The 24,053-nt window shown below is 45.6% G+C and overlaps 1 protein-coding gene across 2 annotated transcripts in view; it reads right to left on the bottom strand.

The window, feature by feature from the left end:
* Positions 1 to 24,053, bottom strand: part of SRGAP1 (SLIT-ROBO Rho GTPase activating protein 1) — a 469,248-nt gene that overhangs the window by 260,388 nt on the left and 184,807 nt on the right. For both annotated transcript variants that reach the window (XM_030216376.1, XM_030216377.1), the window contains exon 3: positions 21,075 to 21,237. In XM_030216376.1, coding sequence (XP_030072236.1) covers positions 21,075 to 21,237 — 163 coding nt within the window. The remainder of the gene's footprint in view (positions 1 to 21,074; positions 21,238 to 24,053) is intronic.

The raw sequence follows: 24,053 nt of genomic DNA, 5'->3' as shown, positions 1-24,053 counted from the left end.
AGGGAAGCCCACAAATCTCAAATTCAAATGTCTCAACTTATTTTCCATAGCTTCCAATTTATTATGAACAATTGCCTTATCCTTAATCAAAGCTTGCTTACAAAATGAAGCTCAAGAATCTGCTGTTCAAGTCTCCCCTATAAAGAGTATCCACACTGCCCAATCCCCCTGTCACTTGGGACTTTAACACATCACATTTCTCAGTAAACTTTATCCAATCGATCAGAGAGATTTCTCCATCTTGCTTATAGCTGCTATTACCACTTTCCATGCTGAAACCAAAACACCAGATGCATTTTTCTCAAGATATTAGAAGCCCTTCCACTCTTAGAAGCTTACAAAGAGGCACCAGCCATGTTACGGATCCCAACATTACAAGGGGTCACTGCCAGAAGCTGAACTTTGCAGCAGCCCTGTCCCACTGACCAAAACTGGAGCTGAAACGCCTTTTGAAACAGTTCCAGTAGTACCTGCTTCTGAATTGGTTTCAGTTATCAAGGAAGTGCTTCAAAGCTCTGCCCCCAGCCAGAATAAAATCTCCAATGCAACGCACCTCTTCCAAAGCTCCCTCCAACTTGGGTTTTACAAACTGATCGAGCATCTTCTATCCGGGGGAGGGACACTGGCACCCTCCTCAGTGGGAAAGGTACATCTTGCCCTTCCACTTCCCTACTGGATTCAGTTCACTGGCAACAGTCTAGGATCAGAGGAGCTCACACCATATGCGCTCTCGATACCATCTTGATTCCACCCTCCCCCTCCCCCTCCCCCCACAGACACCACTACCACTATATGAAAGTGTTTAAAAGTTAATGTAAGGATCTTTTGCTGTATTCTGAAGGAGGGAGCCAGTGATGAAGATAAAGGAGAGGGGCGACAGTCAAAATGCTCACACTGTGTTGCATCTTTATAAATTCCAGACTGCATTCCCATATATAATGGCTATATGATGCTATTTCTTAATTTTAATAGTTTTATTGGGTGGTTGAAACTGGCAACATATTGTTATTTATACACAGAAGGCTCTTGGGTCTTTTTCTTTTGATATCTCCTATAGCTAATGTAAGGTGGCATGGGGGAGGGGAATTAAGAAGAGCCGTGTTGTAGGGACAGGCATATGTCATGTCAAACTGACACCTAAAGTTGTCTATTTCCATACCTAACGCCTTCCACCCCTCCCCCCCCACCCCCCAAGTAGTTCTGTCTAGAGACACCACTCATAATAAGGAACCACTGCTTGGTTTCAGACTCCGAAATGTCTGATCGTTAGAGAAGGAAAAGAAAGAAACAGCAAGGAATTTGCCAAACCAGGGAAATGACAGCAGGAAAGCCACTGATGATTTTAACTCAGGGCATCATTAATCAGAAAACAATATAGCAAGGGAGCTAAGTGCCCAACACATAGTAAAGACCCATAGTGAGAGTCATTGTTTTGAGTTAGTAGGAGGAGGAAATCAGCCAGTGGACATACAAATGTAAGTGGAAGATTCTTAAATTTCAAGTTAATTTTAATGCAGGGGCCTATGTAGTATTTTCAGCACTATACTCATAATTACAATATCGTATTTGTTATAAAGTAATTTTTAAGCAACTGTGCTTAAAATTTGCACTACTTTTTTTAAAACACAGTTTAGCATGATTCTAGTACATCTTCCCCAAAACCTCTAGAAGAAAAGGCGACATCTCTTTCAGTCACAGGTGGTGGTCAGGATCATGGTCCCTTGGCCCTGCTTGAGTTTCAGAAGCATTTTTGCTATAAAAGATACTGGAAGATATACATACAGAACACCCTCTGCACAATGTAGGAGAAAGGCATCCAAGGCTAGACTATCATGTAACTTTAGTCTAGAGCAGAACTGAGGGACTTTGTTGTTTTAATGAGCTATGAAGGGGTTGCCCCACTCTCAAAAGATCTTCTGGGCTACTCCATCAGGAGACCGACCACCTGTGAGGTTACAGGATTGGATTCAATCTGTCTGCTAGACAGTTGTCTTTCCCTACCAGGTATGTGGCTTTTTCCCCAAAGTATATATACTGCGATTTTTAAGTATGTCCCCATACGCTTTATAATGGAGACCACTGACCATTTCAGTAGCAGCCCTCTGGACCGACTCCATCCTGTATATATCTTTTTGAAGGTGCAGACTCCAGAATTGTACACAATATTCTAAATGAGGTCTCACCAGTGTCTTATACAGGGGCATCACCACCTCCTTTTTCCTACTGGCCATTCCCTTCCTCATGCAACCAAGCATCCTTCTAGCTTTCACCATCGCCTTTTCTACTTGTTTGATCACACCCAAGTCCCGCTTCTCTTTTGTGCACAAAAGTTCTTCACTCCCTAAACTGTACTGTTCCCTTGAGTTTTTGCAGCCCACATGCATGACTCTGCATTTTTTGCATTAAATCTTGCCTGCCAAATTCTGCATCATTCTTAAGTAGAGGAGTGTGGTAGCCGTGTTAGTCCACTCTTAAGGTTATCAACAGAAATCAAACAAAATAAAACATGGAAAAGAAAATAAGATGATACCTTTTTTATTGGACATAACTTAATACATTTCTTGATTAGCTTTCAAAGGTTGCCCTTCTTCGTCAGATCGGAAATCAGCTAGCACATTTGCTTATTTCCGATCTGACAAAGAAGGGCAACCTTCGAAAGCTAATCAAGAAATGTATTAAGTTATGTCCAATAAAATAGGTATCATCTTATTTTCTTTTCCATGTTTTATTTTGTTTGCATCATTCTTCAAACCTCGATAGGCCTTTCTAACTATTAGAAGTGTCTACACTATTGCAGATTTTAGTATCATCCTCAAAGAAGCAAACTTTATCAGACAGTCCTTCAACAGTATTGTTTACAAAATGTTAAAAAGAACCGGCCCAAGAACCAAACTTTGTGGCACACTACTGGTAACATCCTTTTCCTCAGACTGAGCTCTATTTACCACTATCCTCTGTAACCTTCCATTCAACTAGGGCCCATGCTCAGTTTATTTATTAGTTCTCTATGTGGAACTGTGTCAAGCAATCAATTTCTAGACACTGACTAGCCCTCAACTGGGGCCTGTCTCTTTTCAAGATTTAATCTACAACCCTCTCTTAATGACCAAATCTTTCCCTCAGCTTGAAAATTAAGTGTCATCAAACAACACTTCATACACTCATAAGAGATTACTTAAACTATGTCTCACTAGGTGTCATTTCTAGGGCAGCTATGTTTCTTTCTTCATGCTTTATTGTTCTTCATTGTCTAAGCCTTGTTTCCGCAAAGTACATTGTCTGATCTATCAATGCTAGGAACTGTCCCCATAACGGAACAATTCTCAATTTTCACTCTGTGGGTTGCTCTAAACACTAAAATAAAATCAGAAAGGCAGCCCTAATCTTGGGACTCGCTCATCCCAAAGACACAAAGAAAAACGCAAGCAAAATAACTAACTACAGACCAGTAGCATCTATTCCACTAATAACCAAAATAACCGAAGGGATGGTAACCAAACAACTCACAAATTATCTCAACAAGTTCTCAATACTGCATGATGCCCAATCAGGATTCCGGTCAAATCACAGCACAGAAACAGTACTAATCACCCTTATGACCAAATTCAAACAAATGATTGCTACAGGCACCAACATACTCCTCCTACAATTTGACATGCCAAGTGCCTTTGATATGGTTGACCACGGAAGCGAATGCTACATACCTGTAGAAGGTATTCTCCGAGGACAGCAGGCTGATTGTTCTCACTGATGGGTGACGTCCACGGCAGCCCCTCCAATCGGAATCTTCACTAGCAAAGTCCTTTGCTAGCCCTCGCGCGCAGCGCGCATGCGTGGCCGTCTTCCCGCCCGAAACCGGCTCGAGCCGGCCAGTCTCATATGTAGCAAAAGAGATACAAGGGAAGACACAACTCCAAAGGGGAGGCGGGCGGGTTTGTGAGAACAATCAGCCTGCTGTCCTCGGAGAATACCTTCTACAGGTATGTAGCATTCGCTTTCTCCGAGGACAAGCAGGCTGCTTGTTCTCACTGATGGGGTATCCCTAGCCCCCAGGCTCACTCAAAACAACAACCATGGTCAATTGGGCCTCGCAACGGCGAGGACATAACTGAGATTGACCTAAAAAATTTACCAACTAACTGAGAGTGCAGCCTGGAACAGAACAAACAGGGCCCTCGGGGGGTGGAGTTGGATCCTAAAGCCCAAACAGGTTCTGAAGAACTGACTGCCCGAACCGACTGTCGCGTCGGGAATCCTGCTGCAGGCAGTAATGAGATGTGAATGTGTGGACAGATGACCACGTCGCAGCTTTGCAAATTTCTTCAATGGAGGCTGACTTCAAGTGGGCTACCGACGCAGCCATGGCTCTAACATTATGAGCCGTGACATGACCCTCAAGAGCCAGCCCCGCCTGGGCATAAGTGAAGGAAATGCAATCTGCTAGCCAATTGGATATGGTGTGTTTCCCCACAGCCACTCCCCTCCTATTGGGATCAAAAGAAACAAACAATTGGGCGGACTGTCTGTTGGGCTGTGTCCGCTCCAGATAGAAGGCCAATGCTCTCTTGCAGTCCAATGTGTGCAGCTGACATTCAGCAGGGCAGGAATGAGGACGGGGAAAGAATGTTGGCAAGACAATTGACTGGTTCAGATGGAACTCCGACACGACCTTTGGCAAGAACTTAGGGTGAGTGCGGAGGACTACTCTGTTATGATGAAATTTTGTGTAAGGGGCCTGGGCTACCAGGGCCTGAAGCTCACTGACTCTACGAGCTGAAGTAACTGCCACCAAGAAAATGACCTTCCAGGTCAAGTACTTCAGATGGCAGGAATTCAGTGGCTCAAAAGGAGGTTTCATCAGCTGGGTGAGAACGACATTGAGATCCCATGACACTGTAGGAGGCTTGACAGGGGGCTTTGACAAAAGCAAACCTCTCATGAAGCGAACAACTAAAGGCTGTCCTGAGATCGGCTTACCTTCCACACGGTAATGGTATGCACTGATTGCACTAAGGTGAACCCTTACAGAGTTGGTCTTGAGACCAGACTCAGACAAGTGCAGAAGGTATTCAAGCAGGGTCTGTGTAGGACAAGAGCGAGGATCTAGGGCCTTGCTGTCACACCAGACGGCAAACCTCCTCCATAAAAAGAAGTAACTCCTCTTAGTGGACTCTTTCCTGGAAGCAAGCAAGATGCGGGAGACACCCTCTGACAGACCCAAAGAGGCAAAGTCTACGCTCTCAACATCCAGGCCGTGAGAGCCAGGGACCGGAGGTTGGGATGCAGAAGAGCCCCTTCGTCCTGCGTGATGAGGGTCGGAAAACACTCCAATCTCCACGGTTCTTCGGAGGATAACTCCAGAAGAAGAGGGAACCAGATCTGACGCGGCCAAAAAGGAGCAATCAGAATCATGGTGCCTCGGTCTTGCTTGAGTTTCAACAAAGTCTTCCCCACCAGAGGAATGGGAGGATAAGCAGACCCTCCCCCCAATCCAGGAGGAAGGCATCCGATGCCAGTCTGCCGTGGGCCTGAAGCCTGGAACAGAACTGAGGGACTTTGTGGTTGGCTCGAGATGCAAAGAGATCCACCAAGGGGGTGCCCCACGCTTGGAAGATCTGGCGCACCACTCGGGAGTTGAGCGACCACTCGTGAGGTTGCATAATCCTGCTCAGTCTGTCGGCCAGACTGTTGTTTACGCCTGCCAGATATGTGGCTTGGAGCACCATGCCGTGACGGCGAGCCCAGAGCCACATGCTGACGGCTTCCTGACACAGGGGGCGAGATCCGGTGCCCCCCTGCTTGTTGACGTAGTACATGGCAACCTGGTTGTCTGTCTGAATTTGGATAATTTGGTGGGACAGCCGATCTCGGAAAGCCTTCAGAGCGTTCCAGATCGCTCGCAACTCCAGGAGATTGATCTGTAGATCGCGTTCCTGGAGGGACCAGCTTCCTTGGGTGTGAAGCCCATCGACATGAGCTCCCCAGCCCAGGAGAGACGCATCCGTGGTCAGCACTTTTTGTGGCTGAGGAATTTGGAAAGGACGTCCCAGAGTCAAATTGGACCAAATCGTCCACCAATACAGGGATTTGAGAAAACTCGTGGACAGGTGGATCACGTCTTCTAGATCCCCAGCAGCCTGAAACCACTGGGAAGCTAGGGTCCATTGAGCAGATCTCATGTGAAGGCGGGCCATGGGAGTCACATGAACTGTGGAGGCCATATGGCCCAGCAATCTCAACATCTGCCGAGCTGTGATCTGCTGGGACGCTCGTACCCGCGAGACGAGGGACAACAAGTTGTTGGCCCTCGCCTCTGGGAGATAGGCGCGAGCCGTCCGAGAATCCAGCAGAGCTCCTATGAATTCGAGTCTCTGCGCCGGGAGAAGATGGGACTTTGGGTAATTTATCACAAACCCCAGTAGCTCCAGGAGGCGAATAGTCATCTGCATGGACTGCAGGGCTCCTGCCTCGGACGTGTTCTTCACCAGCCAATCGTCGAGATATGGAAACACGTGCACCCCCAGCCTGCGAAGTGCTGCTGCTACTACAGCCAAGCACTTTGTGAACACCCTGGGCGCAGAGGCGAGCCCAAAGGGTAGCACACAGTACTGGAAGTGTCGTGTGCCCAGCTGAAATCGCAGATACTGTCTGTGAGCTGGCAGTATCAGGATGTGTGTGTAGGCATCCTTCAAGTCCAGAGAGCATAGCCAATCGTTTTCCTGAATCATGGGAAGTAGGGTGCCCAGGGAAAGCATCCTGAACTTTTCTTTGACCAGATATTTGTTCAGGGCCCTTAGGTCTAGGATGGGACGCATCCCCCCTGTTTTCTTTTCCACAAGGAAGTACCTGGAATAGAATCCCAGCCCTTCTTGCCCGGATGGCACGGGCTCGACCGCATTGGCGCTGAGAAGGGTGGAGAGTTCCTCTGCAAGTACCTGCTTGTGCTGGAAGCTGTAAGACTGAGCTCCCGGTGGACAATTTGGAGGTTTTGAGGCCAAATTGAGGGTGTATCCTTGCCGGACTATTTGGAGAACCCACTGATCGGAGGTTATGAGAGGCCACCTTTGGTGAAAAGCTTTCAACCTCCCTCCGACTGGCAGGTCGCCCGGCACTGACACTTGGATGTCGGCTATGCTCTGCTGGAGCCAGTCAAAAGCCCGTCCCTTGCTTTTGCTGGGGAGCCGCGGGGCCTTGCTGAGTCGCACGCTGCTGACGAGAGCGAGCGCGCTGGGGCTTAGCCTGGGCCACAGGCTGTCGAGAAGGAGGATTGTACCTTCGCTTGCCAAAAGAGTAGGGACCAGTCTTCCTTCCCCCGAAAAATCTTCTACCTGTGGAGGTAGAGGCTGAAGGCTGCCGGCGGGAGAACTTGTCGAATGCGGTATCCCGCTGGTGGAGATGCTCTACCACCTGCTCGACCTTCTCTCCAAAAATATTGTCCGCACGGCAAGGCGAGTCCGCAATCCACTGCTGGAGTCTATTCTCCAGGTCGGAGGCACGCAGCCATGAGAGCCTGCGCATCACCACACCTTGAGCAGCGGCCCTGGACGCAACATCAAAGGTGTCATACACCCCTCTGGCCAGGAATTTTCTGCACGCCTTCAGCTGCCTGACCACCTCCTGAAAAGGCTTGGCTTGCTCAGGGGGGAGCGCATCAACCAAGCCCGCCAACTGCCGCACATTGTTCCGCATGTGTATGCTCGTGTAGAGCTGGTAAGACTGGATTTTGGCCACGAGCATAGAAGAATGGTAGGCCTTCCTCCCAAAGGAGTCTAAGGTTCTAGAGTCTTTGCCCGGGGGCGCCGAAGCATGCTCCCTAGAACTCTTAGCCTTCTTTAGGGCCAAATCCACAACTCCAGAGTCATGAGGCAACTGGGTGCGCATCAGCTCTGGGTCCCCATGGATCCGGTACTGGGACTCGATCTTCTTGGGAATGTGGGGATTACTTAGTGGCTTGGTCCAGTTCGCAAGCAATGTCTTTTTTAGGACATGGTGCAAGGGAACAGTGGACGCTTCCTTAGGTGGAGAAGGATAGTCCAGGAGCTCAAACATTTCAGCCCTGGGCTCGTCCTCCACAACCACCGGGAAGGGGATGGCCGTAGACATCTCCCGGACAAAGGAAGCGAAAGACAGACTCTCAGGAGGAGAAAGCTGTCTTTCAGGAGAGGGAGTGGGATCGGAAGGAAGACCCTCAGACTCCTCGTCAGAGAAATATCTGGGGTCTTCTTCCTCTTCCCACGAGGCCTCACCCTCGGTGTCAGACACAAGTTCACGGACCTGTGTCTGCAACCGTGCCCGACTCGACTCCGTGGAGCCACGTCCACGATGGGGGCGTCGAGAGGTAGACTCCCTCGCCCGCATCGGCGAAGCTCCCTCCGCCGACGTAGTCGGGGAGCCCTCCTGGGAGGTGGCCGCAGTCGGCACCGCACGCGGTACTGACGTCGGGGACCTCACCCCGGGCGATGGGCCAGCCGGCGCCACGCTCGACGGTACCGGAGGCGCAAGCACCGCCGGTACCGGAGGAGTAGGGCGCAACAGCTCTCCCAGAATCTCTGGGAGAACGGCAGACGTCAGAACCTGTTCCGGGCGTGGAGGCTGTTCCGGGTTGTCCAGAGTGGAGCGCATCGACACCTCCTGAACAGAGGGTGAGCGGTCCTCTCGGTGCCGATGCCTGCTGGGTGCCGACTCCCTCGGCGACCCAGAGCTCTCGGTGCCGACGCGGGGAGGAGACCGGTGTCGATGCTTCTTTGACTTCTTCCGAAGCATGTCACCGGAGCTCCCCGGCACCGACGAGGAGGACGTAGAATCCAGCCGTCGCTTCCTCGGGGCCGAGGCCGAAGGAGGTCGATCTCGGGGGGGCTGTACCGCAGGAGCCCTCAGGGTAGGGGGAGACCCACCCGAAGGCTCACCGCCACCAGCAGGGGAATGGACAGCCCTCACCTGCACTCCAGACGATGCACCACCGTCCGACGACATCAGCAGACGAGGTCCCGGTACCACCGACGTCGATGCAGTCGTCCGATGCCTCAGCGCCGATGCAGAGACTCGATGCCTCGATGCACCCGATACACTAGCAGCTGAGGAAGAAGGTCTGGACGCTGACGACGTCGATGCACTCGATGCCCCCGGTGCCGATGCCGACGAAGAGCCCGAGAACAAAACGTTCCACTGGCCCAATCTCGCTACCTGAGTCCGCCTTTGTAACAGGAAACACAGACTACAGTTCTGAGGACGGTGCTCGGCCCCCAGACACTGAAGACACGACGAGTGCCTATCAGTGAGCGAGATTACCCGGGCGCACTGGGTGCACTTCTTGAAGCCGCTGGAAGGCTTCGATGTCATGGGCGGAAAAATCACGCCGGCGAAATCAAAATCCGAAATGACGAAAAGTGAGCACCAAAACTTTAAGGGAGAAAAATCTCGACCGAGGCCGAAAAGAGGCCTACCCCGACGACGAAAGAAAACTTACCGGGGCAAAATCTGAAAAATACGGGAAGGGGCAAACGAAACCCGAGAGGGCTTCCGGAGCACTTCCCAAACAGTTTTTGAGGATTTTCCGAAGAAAAACACGTCGAAAAAAGGACGCGCGAGGTCGACTTTCCGGGGCTCGACACGGCGAAAACACAACCGAACCGAGTGCGGACGAAAGAAGACTGGCCGGCTCGAGCCGGTTTCGGGCGGGAAGACGGCCGCGCGGGCGTGCGAGGGCTAGCAAAGGACTTTGCTAGTGAAGATTCCGATTGGAGGGGCTGCCGTGGACGTCACCCATCAGTGAACAAGCAACCTGCTTGTCCTCGGAGAAATTCTATTACACATACTTGAATATTTTGGCATCGGAGGCAATGTCCTAAACTGGTTCAAGGGATTCCTAACCTTGCACTCATATCAAGTCACATCAAATTCAACTACGTCTGCTGCATGGACACCTGAATGTGGAGTACCGCAGGGATCCCCCCTCTCACCAACTATTTTCAACCTAATGATGATTCCCTTGGCAAAACTTCTATCAAATCATAACCTTCACCCTTACATATACGCAGATGATGTAACGATATATATTCCTTTCAAACAAGACATTAACGAAATCTCCAACGAAATCAACCAGAGTCTACACATCATGAATACCTGGGCAGATGCATTCCGATTGAAACTGAATGCAGAAAAAACTCAATGCCTCATACTTACCTCCCAATACAACACGAATAAATTTACCGCTATTAACACACCTAAACTACAACTGCCAATCTCCGAAACTTTAAAAATCCTAGGAGTCACAATCGACCGCCACCTAACACTTGAGACTCACGCAAACAACACAACCAAAAAGATGTTCTACGCAGGCTGCAAAGAACAAATACTGAGGAAACTTCAAACAGCCCAGAATACAGCAGCCAGACTCATCTTCGGAAAACCAAAATACGAAAGTGCAAAACCCTTACGTGAGAAGCTGCACTGGCTCCCACTCAAGGAACGTATCACCTTTAAAGTATGCACCTTAGTCCACAAAGTCATCCATGGTGAAGCCCCTGCATACATGTCTGATTTAATAGACCTACCACCCAGAAACGCTAAAAGATCATCCCGAACTTTCCTCAATCTCCACTTCCCTAACTGCAAAGGCATAAAATACAAAGTACTGCATGCATCAGCCTTCTCTTATATGAGCACGCAACTCTGGAACACACTACCACGCAACCTGAAAATGATCTACGAACTAACCGACTTCTGCAAACGATTAAAGACTTATCTCTTTGAGAAAATTTATTGCAAGGATCAAAACACATGAAGTCCATACACACTAACAGAAATGCATCAATACACTTTCTTCTAAATTCTCTTACCCCGAATACTCCACCCACATATAAACTTGCTATACCTTAAGGTTTTCATGCTATTGTTCTATCGCCCTATCTTTTCCCCATTGTAACATTCCATAGTTTCTACGCTCCAAATGTTGTTTTGACTTGACTTTGTCTTCCCATAACTCCTCATAATGTAACCCATAATTGTACTGTAACACATTGTATTTCCATCATTCACAATGTATTGTAAGCCACACTGAGCCCGCAAATAGGTGGGAAAATGTGGGATACAAATGCAATAAAATAAATAAATAAATCTGCGTGTGATTCAGTCCTGCTTGTCGATGGAAAAAGCAATATTATTTACCTGTAACAAATGTTTTCTGTACACAGCAAAATTGAAAAGGCACAAAGTCCCACTCACTTTCCTGAAAACTGTATTTCCTTTTATAGATTTGCAACCAAACAAGAGGCCAAAGAGACCAATGCACGCAGCAGGAAGGGACACAAACGTTCAAAACTTTACTCTAGGTTCTGAACTCTAGGACAGTAGTTCCATCCTGGCACCATCAGATAATTTCATCCACTTGTGTGCCTTATCAATCCTGATGACTCTGGAAAACATCTGCTACAGGAAAGCAAATTGCTTTCTTCTGCTATACAAAAATTTCCCTATGCTGATAGGGCCTCCTTATGGTACGTTCTCATTTTAGCAATATTAACACTCAAACTCCAGGATTCTGACATTTGTGCAGCCCTTTATGCCTTTGTTTATATAAAACATTGTTTGATGACCACTGGAGCTAAGATGATAACCTATATGGGCATTAGAAACACTTTCCCTACTTTTAAGTACCAAGTTCAGCTTATCCACTCCCTCATGAGTTCCATCATTAGTCTGTCTCATGAAGATAATATAGTGTCTACATCTATCTAGCTCTACACCTGGTAGATAAAAAATTTTCCCCATGCCCTTTTAATTTCAGTTACGTTACTATTCCTTTTACATAAATGTATTATTCCTCTCCCTTTCCTGCACAGATGATGGCTCAGTACAGTCATCTTCCCATTATGGGAATCATTAAAATCATGTCACTCTGATAGTACCTGTAAATAGATGTGACTCAATCAACAGAGCTAGCATATTGCTTACACTAACTACTGGTGCTCACATCCTTCCAGATATTTCTAAATTACCTTGTCTTGATTGTATAGCCCACTCTACTCCACGTCTTCTCTGTTACTTACAGGTAGCTTTGTGAGATCCTCACATTTATGGTTTTGTTCACAATGTTTGTGTATGATCTGAAACTTTCACCTAGGATCATGGTGCCCCACCCCCAAAAACATATGCAATCACTGCAGTGTGACTTTTCATTGTTCTCAACTTCTAATATATTCCCTTCTTCTATGGTTCTTGGCTGATATCATAAGGATTAATTTTATAACAAGATGCCTAGGTTGTGAACAGGAAGTGCCTACTTTTGCACTATTTTATAAAGATGCATAGGCAAATCCAGCAGCAACAACATTGGAGAAAATATCTCTTCACTGAACATGTAATTAAACCCTGGAATTCGTTGCCAGAGAAGGTGGTAAAAGCACTTACATTAGCAGGGTTTAAAAAAGGTTTGGATAGCATCCTAAAAGAAAAGTCCATAAGCCATTATTAAAATGTACTTGAGAAAATCCACTGCTTATTTCTGGGATAAGAAGCATAAAATGTATTGTATTGTTTTGGGATCTTGCCAGGTAATTGTGACCTGGATTGGCCACTGTTGGAAACAGGATACTGGGCTTGATGGACCTTTGGTCTGTCCCAGCATGGCAACACTTATGTACATTCAAGGTGCAGATATGGTACCTGTTCAAGAGCATGTATACATATTTGTGGAGAGCTAACCTCTCTATTCATTTATATGTTTCTTTGTGCATGTGAAAAGAAATTAATGTATAGTGAGGTTGCCTGCTTATTTACTTAAACATAAGAACATAATAGCAGCCATACTGAGTCAGACCAATGGTCTAGTCCAGCATCCTAATTCCAACAATGGCCAATCCAGGTCACAAGTACCTAGCAGAAACCTTTGCACTTATTCAGAATGTGGAAGCACGCCTTGGCACTAAAATGTGTGATGATATCACATCTGTTCTGCAATCTTTACAGTGGTTACCTACTGAATGTTGGGCAACCTCCCCCCCCCCCCCCCCACTATAAACAGTGCCCTCCAGGCAGAGCTAATAGCCACAATTTTAATATGGGATAGAAAAAAGCCTCAAAATATTACATGGCATAGAAAAATACTTACAAATCAGCGTAATTTAAAGCCATCTGGATGATTGATTTTTAAGCCCATAAACTAGATAGCCCCATTGCATTTAGAGGGTAGTCTTAAAAAAGGAAACCAGGGATAAGAGGTAAGAAGGCACCTATTTTTAGCCTGTTTTATAAAGACATCTATGTGCCTTTATGAAACATAGTGACAAACTGGCAGAAATCACAGATAGATTATGAACAAAAAAGTATATAATATTATCCCCTTAGTGTCAACCTTGACTTGGAATTAGTCTTCTAGGCTGCTGTGGTCACAGGCCAAAGGCCTGATGCTAGTCCTATCATTTTTTTTTTTAAAGAAGGTCTTCACTCAAAGATATATGATATTTTATTTAGCTCTTATGATTCTTTTTTTATTGGCTTATATTCAAATAAAAGTCACGTAGCTTTTAGAATTTTGTATAATTTTTTAGTTACAATTTTAGTCTTGTTTTGTTGAATTTGATTATTTATGTAATTATATTTTGATTTATGTTAATTATGTATCACTGCCGAGGGCTCTGGACCCCCCTCCTGCCGAAGTCTGGCTATGCCCCTGGTCCAAACTGTGTGATTAAAGGAACTTCGCCTCAATTTTGAAGGCTCTTGGTGCTTTCTTCCGACATTTGAACTTTATCCTGCACTTTGAACCCTCTCTGTGCTGTGCTGCTGCTACATTCAATTCCTTGCACATAGTGGGGATAATTTCATAAAGCTTCTTCGACATGTAAATCTTGTTTTACACAAACAAAAAAGGTCTTTCATAGAAATGTACAGCCACATACACACATAAATAGCAGGCATATGGAAAAGCTGTACCTAATTTAAACAATCAGCACATGAGCATTCCTGGGGTCATAGTTTTGGGGGCACATAAAATATGCATAGGTATATGCACTGAATACATGTACACACATCTTTGGAACAGGTGTATATTTGTGTACCATCATTTTTTTGTGCTACTGGGCCTGGATCTGGGACCCTATTTTATAAAAGCATGTAGGTGCCTGTGCTGCCATTATAAATGTTAATTACTCCTGGTTCCAACTGTAATGCTATCATCCATGTAATTCTCCACTGCACAAGACCTCTTTTTTGCCATACCCTCCTCACAAATTTTTAATCATCTTCACCACTGTTCAAGTCAAAAATCACCAGAAGAATCCAAAAATCAGTGGTGTACCAGGGGGAGGGCGGTGGGGGCGGTCCGCCCCGGGTGCACGCCGCTGGGGGTGTGTGCCGCGCGCCGGTCAGCGTCGTTGGTTTCCATGCTCCCTCTGCCTCGGAACAGGAACCTGTAAGTAACCTACGTCAGAAGGAGGCGGGGCCTGGGCCAGGGAAGAAGAGACGTCATGGAGACTCTACAATCAACACAATAGATCTTCCTGCCCGTGCAGCGCTTCAGAAAGAGGTGAGAGGCGCTGCTCGGGTCGTTAATAGGGAGGGGGGTCTCGGTGGAGGGGGGGAGCGGCGTAGTCGACCTCAGGGGGGGCAGCGGGGGCGGGGCACGGGGCGAAAGAATGACGGGAGGCGGAGTTAGCTCTGCAGAACACAAGAACAGGAAGGGAGGGGGACCGGGGCAGCTAGCATTTTGCTTTTTCGTGGTGGGTGGGAAAGCGGGGGAAAGTGGGGAGCAGCCGGGGGGGGGGGGCAAGGCCGTCCATACAGGACGCCTCGGACGAGCGCCCTTGCCCCCTCCTGATCCTTTGTTTTTGGATTTTGCTGACCGGGTAGCCACGTGTATGTGTTGTGGCTTTTTTTTTGTTTGTTTTTACGTTTGCAGCATGCGCAGAGCAGCCAGCAAAACGCTTGGCTGCTCTGCGCATGATTTAGGGGCCGATTACCGATGTGTATTGTGATTCTTTGATACATTGTATGTTTGAATACCGATCTGAGCATGTGTGACTTTTTTTTTTGGTGCATTCTTTGTTTTTTAAAAATCGTTAGGGACTTTAACGATTTTGATTTTTTTACGTTTGGTTGCTGCATCTGCCTCCTTGTCAGTTACTTTTATTTACTTTCCTTGCAAAAAGGGTTGTTGCCCTTAAAATAGCTCTCTCCAGTTCTGTCCACTGCATTTTATTTATTTTTTTTTTTTTTTACTCTCTCAGATACTCCTATCCACCTAACTCTCTTAAGGTAGTGTCATTCTCAACAAAGTTTTTTTTTTATTTTTAAAGTCTAGAACCTTCACTTTTGAATGAACCCTCTCCCATACCTGTCTTAATATTGAACCATAATATCCGGTGATTCGTGGATGCCAGATGATCACACACTATCATCAGAAGCACTAAGTCCAGTATGGTCTCATCTCATTTGAGTTTCATTACCAATTGCTGGAACAGCTCTCCCTATTTCTAGGATCTCTCTACTTCAAATTCTGGATCTCCTTACTTTTAGATAACCCCTTAAGAGGGATGCCTTGGTCAACATCCGGCACATCAAAATCACATATTAATAGTAGTTCCCTTTCATAGCTATATATTGAATGCCTTCAATTAAATCTCTGTCTACTTCTGTCTACGATAGGTGCCTGTATACTACACTAATGTAAACAGAATTTCAATTCCCTCTTTCCAGTTACATCCACATGGGTAATATGGGATTCCCTAAAGGCTGTTTCTGAGGGATTTTTCATCAAGATTACCTCCCAACAGAAGCAGGAGAGAGAGAGAGACTACAAAGTTGAAGGGAACTACATGAGGTAAGACGTAGAGAGTCTAAACAGCTATAAGAGAGACTTTAAACTTGCTAGGTTAAAATAAGAATGCTATGTAAAAAGCACCAAACCATATAAGCTATTAGCATACTCTGGAATGCACTGCCTGAAAGGCTCCGCTTAACACAAGACTATCTCTATTTCAGGAAGCAGGTGAAAGTTTGGCTCCTCAACCAGGCCTTTAATGGAAGAAGTAACTAACTTGTTAGTCTCACTCACACACACAAGGAGTGACTCCGGCTGCACATACTGCAGCAGGACATGTTTATCCACTAGCTGAGATAATATTTAACCATCTCTCTGACCTCATGTGCAACTTTCTTTAAATCAGTCACCTTACTTTCTAACACTTTTTACTCTCTTACATCTTTGCTTTACCCTTCACTATCAATTAAAATGTTCTATTACGTATTGTGTTGACATTGTAAGTAGTATATCATGCCATACTTTGTATTGTTATTTGAATATTTTTACTACTGTAATTGCCTATTACTCATGTTTGATCTATTCTTACTGTACAACGCCTTCAGTGAATTCCTTCAAAAAGGCAGTACATAAATCCTAATAAATATATAAAATACTGGCTGAGGAAAGCCCAAGTAGACAGAACAAGTGCGTCGCCTGACGTTTTCGGAGCTATTAAATCTCTATCCTGGGGAAAGCTCCAGGTCTACATGGTTTGTCAGTGGAGTTTTACAAAGATCCTTTGCTATCGAATTGGCCACCCCTGCCAGCAATAGTCAGTGGCGTTCCTAGGGGGGCTGACACTCGGGGCGGATCGCCGATGCGCCCCGCCCCCCGGGTGCACGCCGCTGGGGGGGGGGGGGGGGTGCCACGCGCGCCTGTCCTTCGTTAGTTCCATGCTCCCTCTGCCCCGGAACAGGTTACTCCCACCCCCCCCAGCGGCGTGCACCTGGGGCAAACCGCACCCACCGCCCTCCCTAGGAACGCCACTGGCAACTGTAATTAACAAAGCACAATCTGAGGAAACCATTCCCTCAATTTTGGAGACCTGGATCTCAGTAATCCAGAAGGACCAAAAAAGATAGAACTGAATGTCAGTCTTACCATCCAGTATCAGTCCTTAACATAAATGTAAATATCGTTGCTAAAGTGCTGGCCTCCAGACAGGGTGAAGTACTGCCTAACTTCATAACCATCAAGTGGGATTTGTCCTGCAATGGCAGGTCTCAGACAATATACAAACAGTAATTAATCTAATGTACAAATCTAAAAGTAGAGACATTCAAACCTTCTTCTAGGAATCAATTCAGAAAATCACTGCATGGGGCCTGCTAGGAGTTCCTACATTGAGTCTTATTAAAACTGTGGAGATTATTTTAGAGGGTAGCCTATATTCAGACTGCATCTTGTGCTAGGGTGAATGGAGGTAACACAGCTATACAGCTGGGGGGGGGGGGGGGGGGGGGGGGAACCAGACAAGGATTCCCTTTTCAACCATTATTATTCACCTGCACTTGTCTAGCAAGATAAGGAATGTCTTGATTAATGTATTATCTAATTTTTTTAAATGCCTCAATTTTTCTCTTTAGAAATAGCAGTAGAAAAGAGTAGAATTGATTATAAGACAGCTGCACCAATTAATGGAAAAGTCTGTATATTTATTTATAACATTTATACCCCACATTTTCCCACCCATTTGCAGGCTCAATATGGCTAACATCAGTCCGTAAGGCATTTGCCAATCCGGTAAATAAACAAACGAAGTATGGTAAGGTGAATAGGTAGGATAGTAATTACAAGGGGAAAGAGAAAAGGGGGAAGGGTAATAGAGCCTATAAGGTCCATAAAGTAACTGTAATCCAGGAGTTATGGATTTGGGACGGGATCATTAGGATAAGCCTTTCCAAATAAGCTGGTCTTAAGAGATTTTCTGAAGTTCAGGTGGTCATAAATAATTTTCACAGATTTAGGCAATGCATTCCATAGTTGAGTGCTAATGAAGAAAAAGGTGGCGGCGTAGGTGGATTTGTATTTGAGACCAATACAGGTGGGATGGTGGAGGTTTAAATATGAATGGGACGAACTGCAAGAATTCCTTGATGGCAAATTGATAAGGGTATCCATGTAACCTGGTGCTTCACCGTAAAGAATTTTATGAACCAGTGTACAGAGTTTAAAAGTAATTCATTCCTTTACTGGAAGCCAGTGTAGTTTCTCACGGAGGGGTTTAGAGCCTTCAAATTTTGATTTTCCATAGATTAATCTGGCAGCTGTATTCTGGGCGGTTTGGAGTTTCTTCAGAAGTTGTTCTCTGCATCCTGCGTATATTCCATTGCAGTAATCAAGGTGGCTTATGTCACATCTGTCGCTCCCTCCGGCTGCTCCTCTGCGGGAAGCAAGGGCCGGGAGGAAGGACCTGCAGCCAGAGAGGGCTTACCCAGCGGTCTACCGGATGGGCGCCTGTTTCGGGTGCAGTCGGGGCCGAGCCGGTGTCCATTGCGGCGATGGCCCGCCTTCTTGAGGCCGGGGCTCGCCGCGGCGATGGCCGCCCTGTCCGGGGCCGAGCCCGTGGGCCGGCGATCGTGGCTTCCGGGCTCTCGGTCGCTGGCTATGGGCTCCGTGCTTGCGCCAGCGGGGAGGATGGCGCAGAGACGCGATGGCCGGCGTCTTCCCCACATTCGGGCGCGGGAGCCCAAAGCTCCGCCTCAGAGGAACCCGATTGGGATGCCAGTGCTGTAGCCCCACCTGGGAAGCCGGACAGAACCAACCAGAGGGATTTCTTCAGTAGCCGGGTTCCGATTGGCCGGCCATGTCGGCTGGGGATGGGCGGTTGATTGCTGACAGTATTTAAGGAGCGGGGCTGAAACAGGACGTTGCTTCAGGTTCTGTTTCCCTAGGCCAGTCTGTGTGTGTTCTTGTTTTCAGTACGTTCCCTTGCTCTCCTGGTTTGACCTTTGGACTGTTTTTGGATAACTCTGCTAGCCGCCTGCCCTGACCTGTTGCCTGTGTTTGGACGACACTGTGAGCTGCCTGCCCTGACCTGTTGCCTGTTTTTGGACGACGCTGTGAGCTGCCTGCCCTGACCTGTTGCCTGTTTCTGGACTACTCTGATTTCCACCTGCCCTTCCCGCTCCCGGTTCCGGTACTGGGTCAGTTCGTCAACCCCGCGGTTTCCGGAAGTCCCGTTGGCCGCCTGCAGCTGGGGGCTGAACCCCCGGTGAACTGCGGTCGCCGCGGGTGAAGTCTTGGGGTTGCACGCCTGTCCTCTGAGGTCCTTCGGGGCCTTGCGGGACCTAAGGGCTCACCTTCTTTCCAGACAAGACAGCTTAGTACCAATGATTGAACTAGGTTACGAAATATTTCTCTGCAGATATAAGGTTTTATCCGCTTTAGTTTCCATAGAGAGAAGAATATTTTCTTGGTGGAGTTTGTTTGGTTCACGAGTGATAAGTTACGATCAACAATTACCCCAAGTATTTTTAGGTTCTCAGAGACCGGGAGGGTTAGGTCAGGAGTGATTAAGGTTGGGGGTTTGAACTTATTATAGGGAGAAGAGAGGATGAGGCAATGAGTTTTCTCAGTGTTAAGTTTTAATTTAAATGAGTTTGCCCAAGAGACCATGGTTTTTAATCCAAGATTAATCACATCGGTGATTTCAGATTAATCTCTTCTGAAAGGAATGCAGATGATCACGTCGTCCGCATAGATGAATGGGTTAAGGCCAAGCTTGGATAGGGTTTTTGCCAGAGGAATCAGCATTACGTTGAGGAATGTAGGGGAAAGGGGCGAGCCTTGAGGAACACCACAGTCAGCTGTCCATGCCGGTGATAAGATTCAGTTGGATTTAACTTGGTAGGTTCTGGTGGTTAGAAAGCCTTTAAACCATCTTAATACATTACCACTAGTCCCGAAATAATCAAGAAGTTTTAGAAGGATTTTATGGTCCACCATATCAAAAGCACTCGACATGTCGAATTGCAGGAGAAGAATACTTTTTTCCACAAGCTATTTCATGTTTGAAGTTGGATAAGAGCGGAATGAGCACAGTTTCAGTGCTATGGAGTGGACGGAATCCTGACTGTGATTCTTGCAAGATGGAGAACTGTGGCAAAAAAACTGAGCAAACTTTGAAAGAGAAACAAAAATTTGTCATCCCAATATCTCTAATACTACATGGATGTACAGCAGCAGAAAAAGCCAAGCTGAATATGCTTGTTATGTACCAGCTTTCTGCAACAGTAATGGAATGAAATGTTAGGCACTCCTTGAGATAAATTTGGATCATCTGTTACTTACAGAGTCAGACAATGTCTGTTGCATTATGTTTGCCCAATTTTCTTTGAAATGCCAAGACTACAACCCCTACCCCCGTCAGGTCTTTCAGTAATATGTGCGTTAACATTTCAGGATCAAACCTTCCAATCCTATGAAGCAGGAGCTTAGCCAGACCTCAATTTTTTTTGGGGGGTGGCGGGGCCCGAGCCCAAAGTGGGAGAACACATTTTGCCCCACCTCCTCCTGCTCTCTGCTCCCTGCTGCAACCCCACATACCTGGGCTGGCGAGGGTCCCCAAGCCCCGCAAGCAGAAGCCTTTCTCCAGCGCTGTTTGCTGCCATGCCACCTGCCCTGTTTCCCCCAGCAATGCGCACACTCAATTTTACTAAAACTGAGCATGTGATTAGGGGGGGGGGGGGGGGGGGGGGAGGAGTAGAGCATGCAGTACGGTGGCGAACAGTGCTGGAGGAAAGCTTCTGCTGGCATGGCTTGGGGACCCAAATCCAATTTGGAGGGCCCAGGCCTCCCTCCCGTGGCTACGCCACTACTCTGAAGTATCTAGAATACAACTGAAAGAAACATGCATGCACTACCATCACAGTATGCAAATCTATCTTATACAGGCTCATTACGGATATCCTGACCAATGTATGGCATCTCTGCATCCCATCAGAAGAGAATAGAAAACAATAGAGAGTAGCATTCCTTAGTACATACATTTGATTGAGATCTCCACCTGATTTCACAGATAGAAATACAATCTATTATTTAAAATAAGAAGTTGCTTTTAAATCCAATTTTCAAAACAGTCTGAATTTCATTTATAATGGACCTCTTTAAGAACAGTTTGATTATCCTTCTGAAAGATTTTGAGAGATTTTTCAGTGCTAACTTAGTAAGTCTAGCAACTGAGGTAATACAACACAAAATGCAGAGTACTTGTTTTCACTTCAGACTTCCCTGATAAAAGTCAAACATTCCAGGATAAGTTAAAAACACGTACCTTTTTGAACATTCTAGTAGAGTCCTCACTGATTTGCATAAAGCGCATGATGACATTGTTAAGGTATATATCACTCAAAGTTGCATGATCTTTGCTTTCTCTTCTTACTTGGTTTAAAAGTAAATACCAACAATTTACTGGTGATAAAAGATTCTGATCTTTCCTAAAGAATACAAAACACAATACCAAACACAGTAAATCAAGCACAAATTGCAACAATTCTGCACAATGGCAAAAAAAAAAGTGAAGAAAAAATAGTGACTGATTGACAAAATGCAATTGTAAGACTGATTTCTTTCCAAGGTTTTATTTAGTAGATGGCCACCCAAACAACGAGTTCACAAGAAACGTTTGCACATCTTAATACAATTCAGTAAGCACAAAAGTATTTAAATTTTTAAAAATGTTAAGCATATTCAACTTCAAGATAGAGTTATTCCATAAAAGACAAAGCAGAGAACAGCAATGTCTGCCTTGTTTTGGGAGATGGAGAGGCAGGAAGAGAACATGAAAACTACTTTCATGATGAACGAAATGTTAATACTTCTTTGGTAGACAATCACCATCCAGAAATGGAAGAAAATCTTTACACTCAGCATTAACAAGTCAATATTACATGGGCCAAGAAATACTCAGACCATAGTCTATGCTACTTCCATTTCCTGTAACATTCTAGCCAGTTTGTAATATTGAAGTTGCAAATACAGGAAGTTCACGGGAACACCTAGTAAACTGTGCAGATAGAATTTCTGGTTAATTCTAGAATCATAAGGATCAACAAATATCAGTCAAGAACAGAAATACTGCATACCTGTAACAGAATAAATCAGATACAACTAAGTGATGTTTCTCAATGGCATCAACACAAACTGTTCTCTAAGCCCTAAGGCTCTCCATGCAACTTCCCCCTCATGATCTACCCTCAGTCTATTTTACAGAATAGGAAGCAACTTTCCAGGATGGAATGTGTGTTTGGAAATGGAGTGCAGGTGTGCCCCAGATTCTACCACGGCTATAACTTCATATATCTTTATTAGGTTAGAAAGTTCAAATCCTGCCCATCTGTAGCGGTGAGAGAATCTACCAGCAAATACGCTCTAATTCTTTTTTGTTACTGCAGTTCCCTCTTTTTAGAATCAAAGGAAGCAAAGTGTTGGTTAGATTGTCAATAAAAGTTAAACCGTGCCCTCTTTATAGTAAGCAGGAAATCATTTACAGTGCAGAGAATGAAATGCTTTATCACCTCTGTGCAACTAATGGGCACAGTTTACATATTCATGGAAAGGCTGCTACTGCAAGGCCATGTACTTTCACTGAAGAGGCGCTTAAGCTGCAGATGGAAAGAGTGAAGAATTACTGGGACAGTGATGCAATGACTAAACTAAGGTGGTTGCAAATGAAAGATTTTGACACCAGCATCTCAGCACTGGTTCCGGGTAAGCTGGACAGAAAAGGAAAAAGGAGAAATTTTTTGAAAAAGAACATATGACACAAGACTGCCAAAACCAAGTTCTCCTATAGGATACAGGAGGCAAGTAATCAAATACATATTTCTTCAAACAGAATTAAGCACAAAACAGAGTAAGAATCTTCACTGGCGATACCACACCACCACTTCGCATAAACATAGACCGCTCAGAGAAATATGATACAAACCACTTGTAAACCTGGCACTCTATCCCTAAACCTTGCAGTTTCCTTAACAAAACAGTATCCACCAAATCAAAAGCAGAGGCCACATGCAGAGACACACCAAACAAAAACACTGACTGATGTCCATACCTCTTCTCATCACATCAACCGTAGTAATTAAAGTCTCAACACCATGCGTTAGGCAGAAACCATATTGGTTCAGATCCAAGTATAAATGCCTTAACCCCGCAACACAATATAAATGTTCGTATTCGACATAACCTACTCTTCCCCTTATGACCCCCCAATGTGTCTATCAATCCTGATCATTATTCTGTCATAACCTCACTTTGTATTTGTTCATGCCAGTATTGGCGACTGCCACTACTGCACTATGTAAGCCACATTGAGCCTGCAAATAGGTGGGAAAATGTGGGATACAAATGCAACAAATAAATATAAATAAATAAATAAATAAATATACAACTCAATGAACTCCTCCAAATGACCCAGAACAACTTCCTCAATCACCTTACCTACAAATGGAAGTAAAGATATTGGCCTATAATTTCCTAACACTAACAGATCAAGGGTTTCTTGCTTCATCAGCAGTTTAACTGTCGCTTGCTGGCAATTCCCCAGCTCGCAAAAATTTATTCACTATTACTGTCAACATAGGTGCAATTTTATCTGCCAACTGGCGGACCACTCCAGATGAACACAGATCTAAATTTGCCCGATTAGGAGTAATAGTCCACACAATCAACTCCATCTCTTTTTCATGTATCTTCTTAAGCTCCATCTAAACAGTAACCATATCCTCAACAACCTCCACTGCACTTACCTGAACTAGTCCCTGCACTTTCTACCCTAAACTCTGCACCTTTTTTCTACAATCAGTAGTAATGCATTTGGACCCACACTCCCTCCAACTATTCATATCCCTCTATGACGAATTTTACAGTAGCATACAACACTAGGTCTATTTAAAGCACTTTTCACCCTCCTTTTATAATACTCATTCTTCTTATTCCTCACAAAACCACAAATATTCTGTCAAATGAAATTTATAACTATCATAATCATCCACATCCTCACTTTTTCTCTATTTCCTCTCCACCTATCTTAACTCCCATTTCAACTGTAAAACAGGTTCCATCCACCATGGATATATATGTCCAATTGCTTGTTCTTCTCAGCAAATCCCTCAATGGAGCAATCTTATCCAAGGCCATGCTGTGTATGACATGCTGATGTCAGATAGCTCATATATACAAAGGAACAATAAGTTTGGATATCTCAACCCTTAACAACTATAACGTTGCTTGTACCAGAAGACCACGGAAA

The sequence above is a fragment of the Microcaecilia unicolor genome, chromosome 10 (genome assembly GCF_901765095.1).
Source record: "Microcaecilia unicolor chromosome 10, aMicUni1.1, whole genome shotgun sequence".
NCBI lineage: Eukaryota > Metazoa > Chordata > Amphibia > Gymnophiona > Siphonopidae > Microcaecilia > Microcaecilia unicolor.
Note: the sequence above shows the minus strand (reverse complement) of the source record. Positions and strands in the feature narration are given on the sequence as shown.